This window comes from Gymnoscopelus braueri (assembly GCF_963280865.1).
Source record: "Gymnoscopelus braueri genome assembly, chromosome: 7".
Classification (NCBI taxonomy): Eukaryota; Metazoa; Chordata; class Actinopteri; order Myctophiformes; family Myctophidae; genus Gymnoscopelus; species Gymnoscopelus braueri.
Window position 1 is genome coordinate 40,194,536 of NC_137608.1, and position 19,821 is coordinate 40,214,356.

Sequence of the window (19,821 nt, forward strand, 5' to 3'; positions counted from 1 at the left end):
GGACCACACATAAAAAATATTTTCAACAAACTTTGTATGGAAATAAATAAGGTATAAAACCTACCTGAAAAATCTAACTTGAACATTTTGATTGATGTGCAACCTACGGTTCAACAGTTATAGGCCAAAACGTGAGGCAGGACGTTATAGCGCCACCTTGAGGCTAATTTAAAAAATTTGGGGTGGAGGTTCTTCCTTGGCCTACTGGGAGTGTGCGTCCAAGGTTTCACGACAATCAAACGCTGCATTTGTGTAAAACTCCCACAAACTTTGAAAGCCAATCTTAGCCAAATTGAATGGAATCTGAACAACCTGACAGATACATCTTGATCATGTGACCACAGACATAATGTATACCGATTTGCGTGAATTATAGACAAAATTCTGTACGAGTAGTAGAAAAAAGTGTGTTATGAAGAAAATTCAAAATGGTGGATAATCTTGTCAGGCGGAAATGGGTGTGGCCTATGTGGGAAGTTGCATCATGATCCAAGGAATCCAGGAAAAAAGGAAAGTTTGGTTGTACGACCTACGGTTCAAGAGAAGGGCCCTGTTATAGTGCCACCATATATTATAGTGCCCAAATTATAGGGCCTCTAGGGAGTGTGCGTACAAAGTTTCACGCAGATTGGTCCAACGGTGCTGGAGATCAGCTGCTCACAGACAGACACACACACACACACGCCTACGTGCAACAGCTGGCTACTGCGGTTAGATCACTGTTGCACATAAAAGAAGATTGGTTAATTAAAGCCTAATAGCCCTCATAATCTGCTCCAATGTTCATGTTTTCATAGTACACAAAAATATTATCTTCAAATCCCTAGCAATTTGAGTGGAATATATATTTATAAATGAATAGAAATAAACAAATTAAGGTAGGTACTTTATAAATCATCTAACCATGTACAATATGCAATTAAATGCAATTCACCACAGTAAATGCTTTTCATTCACATTATTTTCTTCCTTAAAAGTTGAGAATAAATTGCCTTAATAAAAAAAAAAGAGCTTTAATGATGGTGTTCGATTCTTCATTTATCAAACTCAGTCTGACAGGTTAATACGTTTACTATGTATACAAAATGCCACAGGCAGATTGTATGAAAATAAGTGCATGAACTCAAGTTTACAGTCAATTTAATTTAAGTCTGTGACTCTCCCACATTCTCACCCACGCAGCGGGGTTCCCGCAGACTTCGCTTTGTCTTGTAAATGGTTGATTAGCTGTGTTTACACAAAAAAACAAAAACAACAAAAACTAGAAAAAGTGCTCCTCGGAGCACAGGTCTCCGCCAGGTCAGGTAGGTTATTGTGGGGCAGCAATGTTCAGAATTTGCCAATCAGGATGGAATATGAAAAATCGGACAGAACCATCTTGATCACTTGACTATAGAGATAATGGGTACCGATTTGCATGATTGGACAACATTTGTAGGAGTAATATAAAAAAGAAAAGTGTTGCAAAAATCGGCCTCCTGGTGGCGCTATAATAGGGCAATGTTAAAAGAGTGTTATTTGTTCTTCAACGTAGTGCGAATGTTCGAGCAAAGTGTCACCGCAATCGGACGCTGCGTTCATGATTTGTGGCATTTTGTTCAAAACGGGCCACTCCTGCAAACTTTAGATGTCAATGTTAGCCAATCAGGATGGAATATGACAAATTAAACAGATCCATCTTGATCACATGACTATAGAGATCATGTGTACCGCTTTGCGTGACATTTTGATACATTCTGAAGGATTAAATCAAAACATTTGTTTTACATAAGTCGGCCTCCTGGTGGCGCTATGAAAGGCAAATGTGACAAAAGCAGGGCAGATGTTTTTCCTTGGCCTCTAGGGAGTATGCGTGCAAAGTTTCACGCAGATCGGTGCAGCTATAGTTCAAAACACAAATCGGCCTTTTATAGCGCCACCATGAGGCTGATTTGAAACATTTCAATTGGCATTTATTCCTCAGCCTAGTGGGAATGTGCGTGTGAAATCTCACAGAAATCGCAAGCTGCGTTCATGATCTGAGGCATTTTGTTGAAAACGGAGCAATCCTGCAAACTTTGGAAGCCAACCTTAGCCAATCAGGATAGAATATGGAAAATTGGACAGATCCGTGTTGATCACATGACTATAGAGATACTGTGTACTGAATTGCGTGATGTTTGAATAAAATCTGTAGGAGTACAGTCAAAAAATGTGTTTTGCAAAAAGCGGCCTCCTGGTGGCGCTATAACAGGCCCATGTGAAAAATTTGGGGCAGAGGTTCTGCTCTGGCATCCAGGGAGTGTGTGTGCACAGTTTCTCTGCGATCAAGCCAACGGTGCCAGAGATTAGCTGTACACAAAATGACAGAATGACGGACGGACACACGGACACACGGACACACGGACACACGGACGGACGGACGGACGGACGGACAGGGGGTAAAACATACTCTCGCCATGCCTTTCGGCCTGGCGGAGACAAAAATAACAAAAAGTGAAACTATGGATGCATGTTGGAGAGCCATGCACAGTTACAGCATTATATTTTGCATTGAAAACTATTTGAATATAAAAGGAATAATACAAAAAAAAACTCGCACAAGCAAATTAAAGGCGGCTACATACTGTGGCGGTCCGCTACAATACTTCACAGAGAGTCCAACGAACATCAACGTTTTTCTGCGCGGCTGATCCGAAGAAAGTTCGGAGAGGATGAAAGGAATTAATACTGCTACAGAGCTCTTCTGAGTTCTGAACACCAGAACCCATCCACTCAGTAATCTGTTCAATGAATCTGCCTAGCAACACTATGGCTCGCTCCGTCAGTTGGTGGAAGTCTGTGGTGGAAACGGTGGTTTTAATACCTGGATATGCCTCCGATGTGCTGTGGGAAATTTGGCAAGGAGGTACGGAGGTTTTGCCATTTCTTACAAAAAGGTTGTGTTTATGCATGGTCACTCAAAGAGGGATTACAGAGGTTTGTACCTCCTGGATGGTTGGCTTTTGTAGTACCTCCTCATCCCGTTCGTGCGTGTGTCTGTTCATTCCCTGTGGTGCTGAAATGCATGCATTTGGCTACTTTTTCCAAAAAGTAATTTGGCAGATTTTTTGAGCATCTACTGGCAGAAACCTAAATCGGTGGCCATGATTAACACACATTTAGATCTTCTCTTACTGTTATCACTGTTCTTATTTAGTCTGAACACCAAATCATAATGATGAAATGCTTATTGCAGTACACCGCTGTCGCTCGATTGTTCATGACAATGAAGTGATTTCCCCATTCTGTCAGATGAGCAACATCTGTCACTTACAAATGTTTGTTTACTTAACACAGGTCTGTATGAACACAAACTGGACCTAATGGGAAATACAACAATGAATTGTAACAACTTGTACTTTATACAAGTTAGATTGTATAACCTTCTAGGCATGAGGCTCTATTCTGGTTGTTTACATGTAAGTAGCTATTGTACTATTTTTTTAAAATCTACCATTATACCCGACAGCATTCTAGTCTATTGCTGACTGTGCAATGTACAATTACTGTTTAGTAAAATGTACCTTATTCAATGAAATCATATTGGCAAATCATGAACTGTTTTGTTGGCTGTGTACTGTGTACTGTCTGCATTAACATTATGTCACTGTTACTTGTGTGATTCTGTCTGCACAACAAATTTCTCTAAAAGGATAATAAAGTTCGTACTGACGGACTGACTGAGCCGTTTTAATTTATTAGTCTATGGATATATTCAGCATGGTTTCACAATAATGTAATCATATTTTAGGCTTCCTTTACACGATCTAATAGTACATTCATTTACCGGTTGCAAAGGAAGTGATTTGCGATGCCATTAAACGCATTCTTCAGTGCATTAAAAAGGGAAAATCACATACATCTTATTACTGGTTTTGAAAAGTTTTAAAACACACAATTGTTCAGTGAACATGTGAAGATAGCACACAACTTGTTTCAGAAATGGTTTTTTAGGGCTCCCTGGTGGCTGACCTGGTAGAGCGCATACCATATCAAGGCTCAAACCTTGCCTCAACTCGCCCAGGTTCTAACCTGACCCGGTGCCCTTGGCTACATGTCCTTCCCCATCTCTCTTTCTTGTCTTTTCCTCGGTCTCTCTCCACTGTGGCAACTTTATTTACTTAATTATTCCAGCAACAAAAGGAATAATGTTATGCTGCTCGCATATTTTTGTAAATGCAAATATGGCGTTTAAATTCAACAGGCACACTATATAGGCTTCCACATTAATGAAATAATCCCCTATAATTACCAATAAGCAGACGCACGCAATCATGCAAGACTGCATAAGTCAGCACGCAATGCAGGCGCTGTTAGTCCTAATAATAAATGCATCTCTCTCTCTCTCTCTCTCTCTCTCACACACACACACACACACTATGTATACATACTGTCTTTATTTTACTTACTTGTTTGTTTTTTGGACAAATGTTTTTTATAATTTTTTTATGTCCCTTGTCGCTGCTAAATCCTACAGTTGGTCCTAGGGAGAGCACAGACAACCACGTCTCCTCCGATAAACATGTGACAGTGAGGAGTTTCACCAGAAGGGTGTTACGAATGCAGAGGTAAACGTTACACTTCCTAGTTCAGTACCCCACTGAACAGGCACCCTGACCAACCTGTAACAGTCACTAGTGCAGAGACAGAGTTTGTGCTACCTGCCTGGCTTCCCTTCTGCAAGCAAAGCAAATTGAATTTGTTGGAACAGCCAGCCAAGCCGGAGGCACTGCGGGGGATTTGAACCCCTAGTGCCCGCGATAGTGGGCAGGAACTGTATGCTTGCGCCACGAAGCACCCACGATAATTGATCTTTTAGATTAGCTTTTTTAAATACTGTAGATGCAGTTACGTTTCAGAATGGAAAGCCAAGCAGTTAAAAAAAAGACATGAGCTCTGCCCACTTCACTCTATATAACCACCCCCTATATGTCCTTTTTATTGCACCTGACGAAGACCTTGTGTAGGTCGAAATGTTGTGATCTGTCTCTAATAAAGTTAATTGGGTGCTTAGGATACGGTGTGCAAATATTTTCTTCATAGTTAATTACGGAGACTAACCAGCCATTCCGGAGTGGGAAAAACTTAGGAGACAACTCCCGTATTTTTTACTTGTCTAATAATCAATATAATCATATTTATTCATATTTATTTACTTCAGCGGCTGATAGTGTTTAAGGAGTTTGATTTCAGAACTTGTCACCTTTTCATGAGTTTGCAGGTCTGCCTTCAGTCCACTTATGCTAATATTCTTTGTTGTTTATGAGGTCAAAAATTGTATAGAGTAATATCAACATTTATTAGGTACCCGAGCTCATGAACCCGACTAAGACTCAATACTCTCTCTCACTTTTGTCGGGCACAAAGTCACAGAACACGGACAGATACGCACTGGCCAGCTTGGTTAGCAACACAGACAAACTAGAGGGAGATGCACATGAACATAACGTTATTTACTGACATCAAACTTGGAGAACACATGTTTACGTGATCACTCGTCAATTCACTCTCGTGTTTTTTTTCCCTCCCTCTCTCTCTCTCTATTGGGTTCCATAAGGTTGTAAACATTGACAACTGTTTTGATATGAGGTGGAGGTGGGGCCTTCCCCAACAAACAGTGAGGTAGCAGTCAGACTACCCGGCTCACGGGTGCAATCATTTTTCTAACAGTTGTTATTGTGAAGATTTACAAACCCAACTCATTTAATTTCGTTTCATTTCATCCACGGTCCTTTTCCATTGCGGGAAGGAACATTGAGGGGAAAATGTGAAAGCTGAATTAATAATAAATAGCCTAAATAAAAACGTATTGTATTGTTTTGTTTGTGCATTTGAGGTGACGGAACACCTTCTAGAGGTCCCGGAGCACAGGAGGTAGGTCCCGTAGCTGAGCTCCAGCACAAATTAAACCGTATGCTGTCGCTGTGGCGTTTTGCGCTCACTGCTTGGCCCCAGGTATTGCAGCTTGCAGTTATATTTGAGAATTGAGAACAACTCTTGTTGGCTAAACCTGCTGTTTGGTGTGCCTCTATGGATTCTACACGTCTCAATTTCAGCAGCGACAAAGACAAGGGCAGCTCAGTCTAAATAGGGTATTGTTTTAGCAAAAGATTATTGATTAGATGAACCACTTAAACAATGAGCTGAGGAATAGTGTTACTGTCAAGCTGAGGGAAAACCATTCATCACTTAAGCTCTAAAGGTTACTTTATCATTATAAACCACACTTCACCTTAGCATTTATAAAATGTCTCATTATTTAACAATAAACTTGAATGGTGTAAGAAATCAAGACAGTCAACGGTCGGTCAATACCTGCACCAATTAGCACTCACTATATATGATATCAGTCACCTACCCACAATCGCATCAGGAAGATAGAAGATAAATTGGACCAATTATACTTGTGCAATCAAAATGGGTTTATAAATTTGGCTTTATTGTGGTGTTAAATTTAGTTTGCACAGTATGGAGTATACTGTAGTTAAACGCTCAAAACCAAAAACCACATCAAGAAAGCACAGTGTGACAGCAAATCATACCGATTACAATTATGCAATGGAAATGTGTTTTGTATTGCATATTGTATTCCTCTTTGTAGTGAAAATGGTGCAGTGAAAATGCTAGAAGACTTCATGACAGTGTAGCCGACTGCAGTGTGAAATCACAGCTTGACTTCTACTTACACTAATTATAAGTAAAATAAATCCCACCATACCTGCAATACTGGCGAAGATTTCACTGATTCCGATCAGCACATATTGAGGCACCTGCCACCATATGGGTAAATCTGCAGCATAGTAGATGACCGTGCCAATCTGCTGGTCGATGGTACCGTTTGGAGATTTGACTACATCAAGTCGTTTAGTCTCCAGTATTCCTGAAAGGGAAGAGGCAGTGTTAAAGTTTGAAAGTGGTATGCATGCAAGGGCCAACATAATGTGTACCGCACACCATGTGAAATGTACTAGAGCCTGACCAACTTATCAGTAAGCCAGTTCTATCAGCTGATATTGGCCTATCACAGATGTATTGGCGCAGATGTTGTTTTAACATAATGCAGAAAAGGATGCTTGGAGTAACTGAGTAATTGTTCCATTTGTGTGTTTGTTTTTTATAGTTATTTTTAATTATAAAATTCCCAGTTACTGTTTCAGTGCATTGAAGACATTTTGGACAATAAAGTTTACTGTTAAAATATCCCGGCTTCCTTACATACAGTTGTCACAAGTGTTTGATAACGACATTTGAGAGATGACTATTTTCCCAGTATCGGGTCCGACTCTGAAATGTACTCCAGACAGAGCTTGATGGTGTAAAATAGGTAACATTACGCTGAAAAATCTGCAAAACTGTCACTCTTGAGTGTAAGATGGTCTGCAGGTAAAGAAATGGTAAACTCCCAGTTAAAGTTAGATTAACACTCTGGATTTTGCGATGTACAGTATCTTGTTTATGTTATTAATGTTTTGCACCAGACATACAGTAGTTTAAAGGAATGGGAATACATATGGAATATAGGCTACAACTTTGTGTAGCGGTAGCCTATGTATACCGATCATAAAAGTAATGCTTGCTAGGCAATCTTCTTCATAAGAAACTAAATTCGTAAAGTGAAATGTTTTGTAGTCATAGAGACTGAGCGAAATGGGAGCAGGTTGAAAAAGGGCAGCAATGCATGTTTGCGCAAAGGCAATGAGCACAAAATCAGTATACTGGAACATCTGCATGCACGTAGCCGTGCACAACTGGTTCGGCCCACATTGATCCATTTAGACCTGAGGCCGATTCTAAAAACGCCTTCTAAATCCTGACCTAAGTTTTCAGAAAAACGTCAAATATTTATTCAAAAATTCCAAAAGAATATGTTGCTATATACTGTACATAGCAACAAGAACCCTAAAAGAGGTTCCCGTCCTGAAAGGTCTAGTTACAAATAGGGGATCCCGCCCCAAATTGGGTTAAGTTGAGTTTTAGCGCAATCAGACCTAAAATTAGTTTGACACCCCTGGATTAGCGTTTATGTTGGGATCCAATTTGGAATCCTGGCAATTTCAGATCACTGGAAAAATATGTTTAATAGAGGATGCTCTAGTGTAAACATTAGACATATAGAACTAATTCCTTCTCTTTGATTAGTCCCCCCCCCAATAAATCTAGGTATACCTTTTTCTGAACTGTCGAACAAGGATAAAACCCAGGGTCAATGAAACAAACAGGCCATTGGGGATGTATATCGGTTTATATAATACAGTCACAGTGAGGAGGCACTTGTGAAACTTATTAAGCACCCTTAAGTCCATGAAACCAACAAACAGCCAAACATCGCAAGGAGTTAAAGGATTCACTGACACTCCATTAGGGATTTAGCTGGTTTCAAGGCTACACTACCACTTCATTAAGATCACATCTGCATGCTCACAGATTAAGGCAGTTAGTAATGGAACAGTGCAGACAGCTCGACAATGAGAGCCAAGCAAGTCGTCGTCAAAACCACTGCCGCTTCCTAAAAGCTTCATTCGATAACCATTATCATGTAACCAGCAGCTATTTCCAGATAACACCCAGAGACAGCCTCCTATCATAACCACACTTAATGCTGTATTTGAGAGGAGCTGCAGCCTTGTAATCCAGCTATCCTATAATACCAGCCGTCCATCCCAGGCAGGGCAAGCAGCCTCCGGGTTGCCCGCAGCAAGTCTAGGGCTCAGCATAAACATACACCCATATCACACATCAGACGCCCAAGTGCAATCCCTGAGAACTTTGCAACAGCTTTTATAAAAGCGTCCTACTTTTAGACATCAAAAACGTCAGTGGGCCATTACTAAAACAGATTATATAAAAGTTACAAAGAATGCTATAAAAAAAAATGAAGATTTACTTCAAAAGCAAATGTCCATGCTGCTTTGGAATGTCACCCAGCATGTAGTTGAAGCCAGTGTTTCTAGTGCTAGCCTATTAAATAAATACGAGCTTAGACCCGGATGGCATGGCCTACTGTGTAGACACACTGAATGGCACATTTTCAATGTTGTGAGTGTTGATCCTAGCCGTGTCCAGGGCAAACAATGCCACTTCAAGCTGGTTTAGAGCTGTCCGTCTCTCTGTGGTTTCTGAGCCCTGTGACTTATGCTTGTGGACAGACAACCACAGGAAACATGGAAGACCAGCTAAGCAAAATGGGACATAACTTCATAACAGAAGACACGCTATAGAATGATTCTGTATGAATAAATATTAAGTGGGTTCAATCCCACCACAGGATCAGTGCTGTCATAGGTCATCTTCTCTGCTCACTGCCCAAAATATGTTCTATGCATTTGTAAATTTGAAAAATGTATCCAATTAATTCACTGTGGCAGACCAAAGGTATGGAATTAGCCTGTAGTACTACAGTATATTCACCTATGTGGTGCCACACGTCATCATAGGCCTTTCTTTTCATGACCACGACTTAAAACTGCTTGCTGAAATACTGTAAATTATATTGGGCCATTCTGGTCGTGGTCGGTGATCGGATAGTGCATCCACCACATAATTGCAACGGCCCTGGTTCGATTCTAGCTGGAGAACTGTACTGCATGTTTTCCCCCTCTCTGCAATTGCTCAAATTCCTGCTTCTCATTTTCAAAAACAAAAAAATGGAAAATATTCTGAATATCTGAAATAAACATTACAGACACAACCTTTCCCTCTCAGCAGCCATTTTTAAAGCATTTCCTAGAACCGAAAAATCCCCTCATTAGATTTGGTTAACAGGCATTTTACAGTAGTTTGCTGATAATAAAAGCAAAAAAGAGGAAGAAGAAGAAAAAAAAACATCCACTTGCTCAGAGTATTTCAGGCTTTGGCACATTTCAAATTAGACTACGCAAGAACACCCTTTCAACACATTCAGTTCCACTTCACAATTTCTGCATGGTATGTGGAACAATCCAGGGGTACCAAAAAAATATATAAATTAGTCCAACATAATAAACGTACACTCACCCTCTCTTTTACATGCATGCACACACACACAACGTGGATAATACTTCCTCCAGGAAAGTGCTTATGGTTAGCTTTTTTTTCTCTTCTTTTTCTTGTTATGACAAAGCAACAGTAAGTGGTCTCCAGCAGCTTTGCACACTCCCTGGAGGTGTACCAGAGAGGAGTGCAGTGGTGGTGGCTGTAGCTGTTGTGTCTCAGAGGCTCTCATTAGTGTCTGATCACATCCTCACACCTTAAAGTACTTCCACCCTTGTTTAGAGGGCCGTACTGCCACTACCTTAGAGCAGTGGTTACCAAACTTTTCAACTCGAGAAGCAAAACACAAATTTGATGTAACGGGGCCCAAAATGTACTAACATACATTGTGAAGTAACCACTTAAGCCCTATTTAACTCATTCAGTGCCACTGGCCAAAATTCATTGTAAAAAAAAAAAGTGCCATTCAGTGCCACAGCCAAAATTCATTGTAAAAAAAATGTGCTTAGGAGCCGAGATACAGCCTTTTTCAGTAAGAAGTTAAACAAGAAGTGAATGGAGCCGAACATTTTCAAATCATCATATCTTGGGTTCTGAACATTACAGCTTGTAGATCGCCTGCTTTTGAAGCATTGTGCGATAGGGCTTAACTCATTGAGTGCCAGAATTGCCAGAATTATTTCAGAATGATGTTGTCCCAGTGCCAGAGTTTTTTGCCAAGTAAAAAAAAAGTGCTTAGGAAGCGAGATACAGCCTTTTTCAGTTCTAAGTTAAACAAGGAGTGGATGGAGCTGCAAATCTTCAGATGATGATATCTTGGGTTCTGAACATGTTTTAAAAAAAAAAAAATGTGTTTATATTTTTTTGCTATTTTTTTTTTTAATGGCACTCAAGAGGTTGAATGAAATAAAGTTCCATTTATGTGTTAAGTGTTTATTCTATTCTATAAATGTTTTTTGTTTGCTTATAACAAGCTAATTGCACTCAAAATAGAAACTTTAATCAAATCTAAGTTAAATCATCAGTACTTAGTGGTCTATGACTCTCCAAAATCAGGATTGATTGATTGATTGATTGAATTTATTTGGTGATACAAAGAAAGGGCAAATCACTTCCTAAAATGACAACACCACACACAATATCACCGAGGATAAAAACACGATAAAGCCCTAAGGCTTATTTCCATTTGGTCATCTTAAAAGCAAAATTTGATCGGCATTGGACCAAAGAAATCTGACATCAGACCACTCTCAGAGTTCAATTAGTTCTTTGTAATATTATGTGAGCATGAGTGTGCTTCTTGGCGATGCATTCAAGGCTCTTTTCAAAATCATAATGAATTATGTATTATTATTATCAAAATCTAAACATCTGCGTTATGTTAGCCTTTCATGATTTCAGTGCCTTTCATGATTTGAGTGGAATGAATTAACAGCCAAAGATACACCTTGTTAACCAGACGTTCTAATAATGTTGGGACGTCTTTTTTTTTCAAAGACGTTTTTAACTTTGAACTGCTTCACAGCTAAAGTAGAGTTCTTGTTAGTGTAAACAAAACATTCACAACAAACTAAACATTAATTGCTCCTCCTCACAAACAGCTATTAAATATGATTTAGCACATGTTTAAATATCAATTAGCAATCTGCTGAGCACTCCAGGCAATACTAAAAAGGTCAATGAGGACAGAATGTGTTTGTATTCTACAGCGACAGGAGAAGTAATTCTGAGAGGGAAACAGGGAGGCAATGGCATTGGTTCTGAAGACTGTTACTGATTTGCTTTTCCCCTGCCCTGCAGACTTGTCTCACTCAAAACATTTTAGCCTGAATATATCAATGCAGCAGCACCCACTGACAGGCTAGGCAGAGAGTTATTTAAGATAATCCACAGGCTGGAACCGAATTGGACAGAGCAGTGCTGTCGGATGTGGGTGCAGTCAAACAGAACCAAAGTACAGGGATGCTACAGCTCTGCTCTATATGTACAAAGGGGGGGAAAAAAAAGAAAAAGCACCTTTGGGGCTTTTTTATTTTATTATTTCTTTGCCAGGTCTGTATGATAACAGCTTTTCTAGAAAGTGGCGCTTTGATAGAAAGAATATTAATACATCGCTGACAGACTGCCTGCTGAGTCCTGGAAGAACGACGCTGTGAGGGTCAATTCCTTGTAGTTTGTAAACATCAAGGCTGGTCAAATACACATGTATACATGGCATTTAGACCATTATCAAGAGATATCTCTCCTGGGGGCATCAAAACTATGTGCATGAGACAAAGTAAACCTTCATCCTTTTTTTATGTCAAATACTTTCATTCTACATGTATATACGGTTATTCAAACATGACGCCTACTTTCAAATGATGCAGATCTATGGCATGCGTCGACGCGTGGTGTCGTTTGTTGCCTCGGAAGCACCGACTCCGTGCTGACATTTAGCATCGTAAACAAAGACCAACTTTGCTGTTGAAAGGCAGGGTGTTTAGCCCATCAAGACCTGAAGCAGATTCTACAAATGTCTTCTAAATCCCAACAGTATTCTGAAAAAAAAATGGTTTCTATATCAGTGGTCCTCAAACTTTTTCATGTCAAGGACCCCCAAAATTATATGTATTTGGCCACGGACCCCCATCTCAAAATATTTGGTTCCAGGGACCCCCAGAAAGCAAAGATTTGAGTTAAAAATGTTCGCTTTAAAAACAACATGTATTCAAAGATTTGCACTTTCACGATTTTTCAGAAATAGCAGATCTACAAGCTCGTAGCGCGGCACTCGGTGCCGCGCTATGAGCTTGTATATCTGCTATTTTTGAATAGCCAAAGTGTAAAATAATGCTTTATAGCTCAAATGAAAAAGTGACACAGATGCGTTCCAGGTCTTCATGGGTTAGTTGGCCTATTTACTCATTTGACAGCGGCAACAGGGCATGACTGCTAGCACACTCACTCACTCACCCGCCGCAACGGCCGACCACATGACAAAGAACATCCCCACTGCAATCCTCTTCAGGGAGGACGGCAGCAGGCCCCGGCGCTTGAGGATGGGGTCCACTACTTTGTCCTTAAGGGGGATCAGCATGAGGATGAGCACTGCATCAAACATTGTCAGCCAGGCTGCAGGAAAGCGGAATTTGATCTGCCAGGGAATCCAGCGGGAGAAACATGAGGGAAGAGTATGTGTAAGAGCACAAGGCATGAAAAACAATACTGAGAATGTCAGTGCATTCAAGTCCACTTCATACACAGGTGAGCCTGTGTATGTACTCTGTGTGTGTGTATGTATGTACTCTGTGTGTGTGTATGTACTGTGTGTGTGTATGTACACGTGTGTGTGTGTGTGTGTGTGTGTGTGTGTGTGTGTGTGTGTGTGTGTGTGTGTGTGTGTGTGTGTGTGTGTGTGTGTGTGTGTGTTCTGGTCTTGTCTTGTCTTGATATTGCTTTGGCGCCCCCAGGTGGCCAGACACAAAACTGACCATAATGACGAGAGAGGAATGTTGACGCAATTCACATAATCAAATGCACACACATTTGAACCGTTAATTATAGATATCAGCCATCAAAGTGGTGGCATTATCTATAGTTGCTTCCCACTGAATGTGCATGCAGTTTGAACGACACTTTGTTCTACTACCCGACCAGCCAAATTAATATATCCGAGAGCAGAAATTGCAAATCTAATATCATGAAGTTTTATTTATTAATAATGATCTAACCTTGCAAAATAACAGGATAACATATGATCAGTAAAACAGGAAAATACATTTGACACATAACACAATATCTACACATTTAGGCTATACTGTATCTAGTTCAGTGAGCATTGATGGAACCAGACACTCCCAGGGATCTGTTTTGCAATTCAAATCCTGCATGCCATCTGAGCTCCCAATGTGTTGGGTTTTACACATTTGATAGTTCCATTTATTTTCAAATTGAATTTCCATTTCTTAGAGTAACTGCTGGCAAGTCATACACAGTGCTTTCCCCCCTGTTTGCACATTATCATATTCAAAATGACAGAAAGTGCTAAGTGAGAGTATTTTCTCACACCAGGGAGAGACTGGCTGGAGTGGCAGAGCTGCCCCTGCAGGCTTGGGTCTCAGTGGGCATGGGGGGATATGGAGGGGTCTGCTGAAGGGGTGTTGCAACAAAAAACAACTCATGTGTAATAATGTTGTAGACGTCATACTGGTTCGTGCATCACTACAGTCTTCCCTAACATTAAGAACTTTTGGAACTTATTACCCAACATTTTTTAAATGATTGATTATTGTTTCTCATTTCCTCTGGGTAATGCTCTTATGACCAGATGATCTCATTGGGAATAATGGCATGCTGCTTGCTACCACTTATTATTTGTAAGAGCGTGCCCTGTTAACATTTCTTTTTTTAAACATTTTTACTGCTTAAGAACTGCATGTCAGGTGAAGCAAGGGAATGAGTCACAGGGGCAATGGCATCTAATCTCACTTCCCTTTTGATCTTGAGAAGCAGTGCAGAGACTGGAAGCGAAAAAACACATAGTTCCTTTTCTGATAATAGAAATATAGCATGTGGAGGGGGGGGGGGGGGAATCAACTGCCATTCTGTGAACTTGTTCCTGTGTAGGCTACACACAGCGGAATACAAATAAACAACAATTCACTGAAGTCTATAGTTTTCCTTTACCCCAAGCATGCCTGTCAAAAAGCAGAACAGTGATGCTGAAAACCCCAACCTACATTACATTATCACCGCTCCAGCTTTGTTGAAGCTTCATTTCTTGAGGAAACCTTGCTTATTATGAAGTAAATGGGACTGCTGTGTTCCTCCAAGCTTCCCTGAACTCAGCCTACAGTCTGTGAGTGTGTGACACGGGTGCACCTACACTACAGGTTTTCCACATTAAGTGTTGGCCGCCAATGTGGCCACCGAATGGAAATGAAAATGAGGGGGCTATCATTTCAATTGAAATTCAGTTCATAAGATTACTATGCCAGTTTAACCTGGCATCCCATAAGTGGGGGCCGCCAATGTGGCCACCGAATGGAAAGGAGAGGAAAATGAGGGGGGTATCATTTCAATTGAAATTCAGTTCATAAGATTACTGTGCCAGTTTAACCTGGCATCCTATTGTTGACATTTTAAAAACTTGACAAAAATAGCAGATCTGGAAGCTGGCTATTTTCAATATTTTCTTCTTTCTTTTTTTAAGCCATTTGATATCACAATAGAATGATACATGATATGATATCATGCCATAGCCAGAGGCTAGGTTAAAACAAGGTTTGGGAAACCCCCTGACCTACAGAACAATATCAAGCAATCAAGTGACGTGCTGCTGTGGAGAGACATTGCCAGGTTGCTAATCTGTGAGGTATTAGTGCATGGGAGTAGTTCCGATTTAATCCCCTGCGCATTAACAACGTTTGCTGTCTCCAGCTGTTGCCTACGACTGTTTCACATTGACCTACTGACTCCTTTTACGTTCAGTGGTCTAGGTTCAAAACCTAGTCTCAAAATCAGCGGCATTGTCTTGTGCTTTTAAAAGATAAACGTCTTACAGGCTATTGTTGGCCGTAGAACATGCATTAACATGTTTACATGAATATACCCAAAGATTTTGCCATAGATTTTCACCATCACTGTGTTTATTAAAGAGCACACAGGCAATCGGACTTTCCTACATTCATTTACCTCGCTGGCAGAAGTGCTGTTGGGTTCAGTCCCAGTCCCAGGAATCCTCAGATGGAGGCCCTGCAGAAAATATGTGGTCTGCATCTGCAACACAGTGAGGACATGCACAGCCGCAGTGAGGTCTATTAAACTCGATTTACACTGTTTGTCCTGTGTCGCGCATCGAAAAAAGGTGATTTACAAGCTCACAACGTGTATTGTGAGCTTTTAGATTCATCAACAAAGACTAAGATGTCTGCATGTGTACAATCACAGATATAGACAAGCGCACACACACACACACACACACACACACACACACACACACACACACACACACACACACACACACACACACACACACACACACACACACACACACACACACACACACACACACACTATGTTTTTGTTCTAGCCTTAAATAAGCATTATTTTCCTTAGCTTTATAGTGAACCTATATTATCTAAATCACTTCATAAATGCATGTTGATATGACGTGCCATTCTCACCTGGAAATACACCGTCCAGTATGGAATGAGGGCAAGAAACACTGGCAGGACTTTTACCAGAGCTTTCAACTCCTCTACTTTCTCCTCTGGGAACTTCCCTCCATAGGTCACTTTGGCAGTATCCAGCAACGTCGGCTTAGGCCTTGGTCAAAAAAGGAATGGAAAAGTTCAAAGCAGCCTGAAAGTGCTATGGCATGATTGATCGCAGTGAGAGAGAGAAAAAAATGCTCTGTAAATAGCCAATAAACATTGGCTGGAATTAAACTAAACTCTTGAGATGAGAGACTTAATCAGCCTTTTTTTTATGAGTGCCTCCTCCTCAAATAACAGCACTTCTAGAGATAGGACAGAAACTTTATTCTAAACTAAAGCCTATAATCCCCATCTCTGGAGAAAACGCCTTAATAAGTAATTCTTGAAAGGCTGTGGAATTGGCCAACTTAAAATATTCAATGTCAGGTTTTTCAACTGATTGTGCTACTTGGGTTCAAAGTCAAGTAGCAGCACTTAGGAATAAGTTTACACCCAGAGGGAATGATGATGAATGGCTGGACCAGAGGAGAAATTAAAAAAGAAAGTGAAAGGGGATATCAAAGGAAGTGCTAACATAAAGGTTGAATAACAACACCTACTGTAGCTGAACTGGATCAGAGATGCCGTTCAACAACGTTTGGGTAGCTGTGAAATAGACGTTACGCAACTACGTATAAAGACCCTCCCTAGTGAGATTAAATAAAGTTTGCTGCACCAAAACTATTTTGTGTGTTTGATAGCCAATCAGTATCAAAGATTCTCATTCAAATTTGGCTTCGGTAATACTAATAGTATTATTTTCCCCCATATACATTAATGCACTAATCCTGATTCGTAACCCTGTCCCTCTCACCGGAGAAGGTTGGGTTCCTTCGGTGTCTGTGACGAACAGCAGATAAAACCCAGGATCTTGAACATGTCTGTGAAGGCACTGCCGTCCGCGGGCTTGGTGATGAAGACAGTGCGGCCCAGGATGAACACGGCGAAGGACACCCCCAGACACACTGTTGGTATGATGTAGCCATAGTCGAAGCTGACGTTCTGCTGGATGTAGGCCACACCGCCCAGGGACACGATGGCTCCAAGGTTTATGCACCAGTAGAACCAGTTGAAGAATCGGCGAGTGGCCTCTGGACCTCTGTCTTTGACCTGAGAGGAGAACAGGACCAAACGACAGCCATTCAGTGAACGCATGAATAGCCTTAGCTTGACATGCAGCCTTACCATGTTACCATGAACATTAGCATACATTTTTTGCATCGTATAATAGGCTTGGTAGGGTACTAATAACGCCAGACAAAACTCAAAAAACGTGATCCACCAATGAGCAAGATCAAAACAATCAACTGTGTAATTTCTAGTTGATCACACTTATCCAAATCTCACAAGTCACGGCAGGCCAAAGGCCGGAGCCAGTGATAAGGTTTTTGCCCGTGTGTGTCTGTCTTTGGGTCTGGAGATAATTTCACGCTGCCAGTAGGCCAAGGAAGTCACTCCACTCATATTTATCAAACCGCCCTTATGGTGGTGCTACACCAGCCCAGTATGGTTTGGCCTTTAGCTCTTGAACCGTAGGTCATAGACTCAAAATTTCCTTTCTGAATTGTCCTTGGTTTTTGAAGTAAACACTAAACTCCCCATAAAAGGACATGCTACTTCTCCTGCAGATTTAGTCCAACACTCAAACCACTTGCTACTACACAGGATGCATGTAATAACAATGTATCATACACATTTGTTATATACCATACCGATTGGCAATAATTAGCTTCCAAAGTTTGTAGGAGGGGCATGTTTTACAGAAAATGATAATCTTGAAACATGAATGAAAGATATTTTGGGGGGGGATCAATCTTCACCAAATTAGGTACACATGATCTTGGGAGTCATGTGACAATGAGTGCACACTCTGGACACAGAAAGGGAGAGACGCAGTTTGACATTACTTCTCCAGAAAGTGTCTAAGTTCTGGACATGGGGCGTGACTCCTGGTACTTGATCATGCTGTGACGACAAACATTATGTAACATTGCAATAATATTATGCAATAAGATAGATTTCTGCCATCCAATGCTGCTATGACAAACAGTTGCATTTATTCCACCAATCTATAGCTCTTTATGCTCCGTAACTCAAACAATGCCGCTGTCACAGCTTCTAACTCCAGTCCAATACTACAATACCTAATCTATAAACATATCATCAACCCTGCAATGTCACATTCTGCATCTTACACCGCCCTGGGTAGGCCACCCGCCTGGCAAAGACATGCGCTCTGCCCGTTTCTGGTCCAATATGAAATAGAAGATTACAAAATAAATCGTGTGATGAGAATATTTCTGCAGCCCAATTGCACACAGCTATGAAAGCCTAGACATAAAAGTCAGGCTGAAATTAGGTTTTGGCCCATGTTTTTTTTTCTAGTGTTGTGATTTGAGAAAATAAATGGGAAAAAAAGACAAAACATGGGAGGCTGTGAGATGGATCTTTCAGTGTAAGAGAAGGAATGCACAAACATGCAGCCTCAACCTCTTGTTCGCAATTCTGTGTCTGCTCTCAGTAGCCTTTGAGCATGGTTAGAGGATGTTTTAGCATTATATCCTACAACCAAGTTTTCAATCAAAGCACTGATGGAAATTTTGGTCAAATTCAGACAAATGTGATGAAAGAAACTATTTCCAAACTTAGGACCAAGTTCTTTGAGACTGGCAAGGTCAAAGGAAGACAACAACCCAAGAAGACCGGTTCCTTACCCTTGCTTCACTGAGGAACGATTTTCTTCCAGAGATTTACAGGCAAGATTTGCACGGTACCAAAGACAGATGTCAAAGTTGCAGGACCCATGCTCAGGTGCCAGTCACACACCTATGACAGGCACACACCTGCCTGCAAATGGTACCAGGGCTGACATCAAATAATGTGTCATCTGTGCAACGGAACATGGGGGCAGTGTCAACAAAGTTGCAAGACCCATGCTCAGGTGCCAGTCACACACCTCTCAGCAAGTGTGTGCTGGCAGGTCGCTCAAAACAAGAGCGATTACCAACAGAAGCATATTGGGGGATTTTGGCAAATATTTTTGAGGCGCTACCCACACGTTTAGCTGTGTTACTCATTCCACGATTGCACAATCCTCGTTGTAAAGGTCATCAACGATAAAAATGATATAAAACACAAACCAATTGGTATTATTGAAGGGGAGAAATGATCAACCAAAGTTAAATTTCTGAACTTTTTGTGGGCAGTTTATATTAAAGAATTTAGCATATAGCATTTTTTTTAAAGTTTGAGTTCAGCCTAACTTATACTCGCTCTCTATACTCTTCTTTTTAAGCCAACACAGTAGGCCTACATTTGAATTCCAATGTATTTAACATTCTGCGTACAGCAAATGAACATGATCAAACAACTGAAGCATTGGCTGGAACATGTGTGACAGCAGTGGGTTCACTGTGCTAATCAAAGTTACTCTCATTAGAAAGGCTTTTCTCTTGCTTAGATTAATTTAAAAAACAATGACTGCATTGATAAACTTGGTTCATCTTATGATCATGCACACAGCAGGTTCTACTGAGTAATAATAATACTTAACTAATTTTATTCTAACCAAACACAAATCTCAGTTCCTCTG

General features: G+C 40.7%; 1 protein-coding gene across 1 annotated transcript in view; it reads right to left on the reverse strand.

Moving 5' to 3' along the window:
* The window catches only part of slc15a4 (solute carrier family 15 member 4), a 43,809-nt gene that overhangs the window by 22,069 nt on the left and 1,919 nt on the right, over positions 1-19,821 (reverse strand). Inside the window, exons 3-7 of the mRNA XM_080434415.1 lie at positions 17,044-17,339; positions 16,158-16,299; positions 15,667-15,750; positions 12,946-13,126; positions 6,740-6,901 (exon numbers count right to left, since the gene is read on the reverse strand). Coding sequence (XP_080290541.1) covers positions 6,740-6,901; positions 12,946-13,126; positions 15,667-15,750; positions 16,158-16,299; positions 17,044-17,339 — 865 coding nt within the window. The remainder of the gene's footprint in view (positions 1-6,739; positions 6,902-12,945; positions 13,127-15,666; positions 15,751-16,157; positions 16,300-17,043; positions 17,340-19,821) is intronic.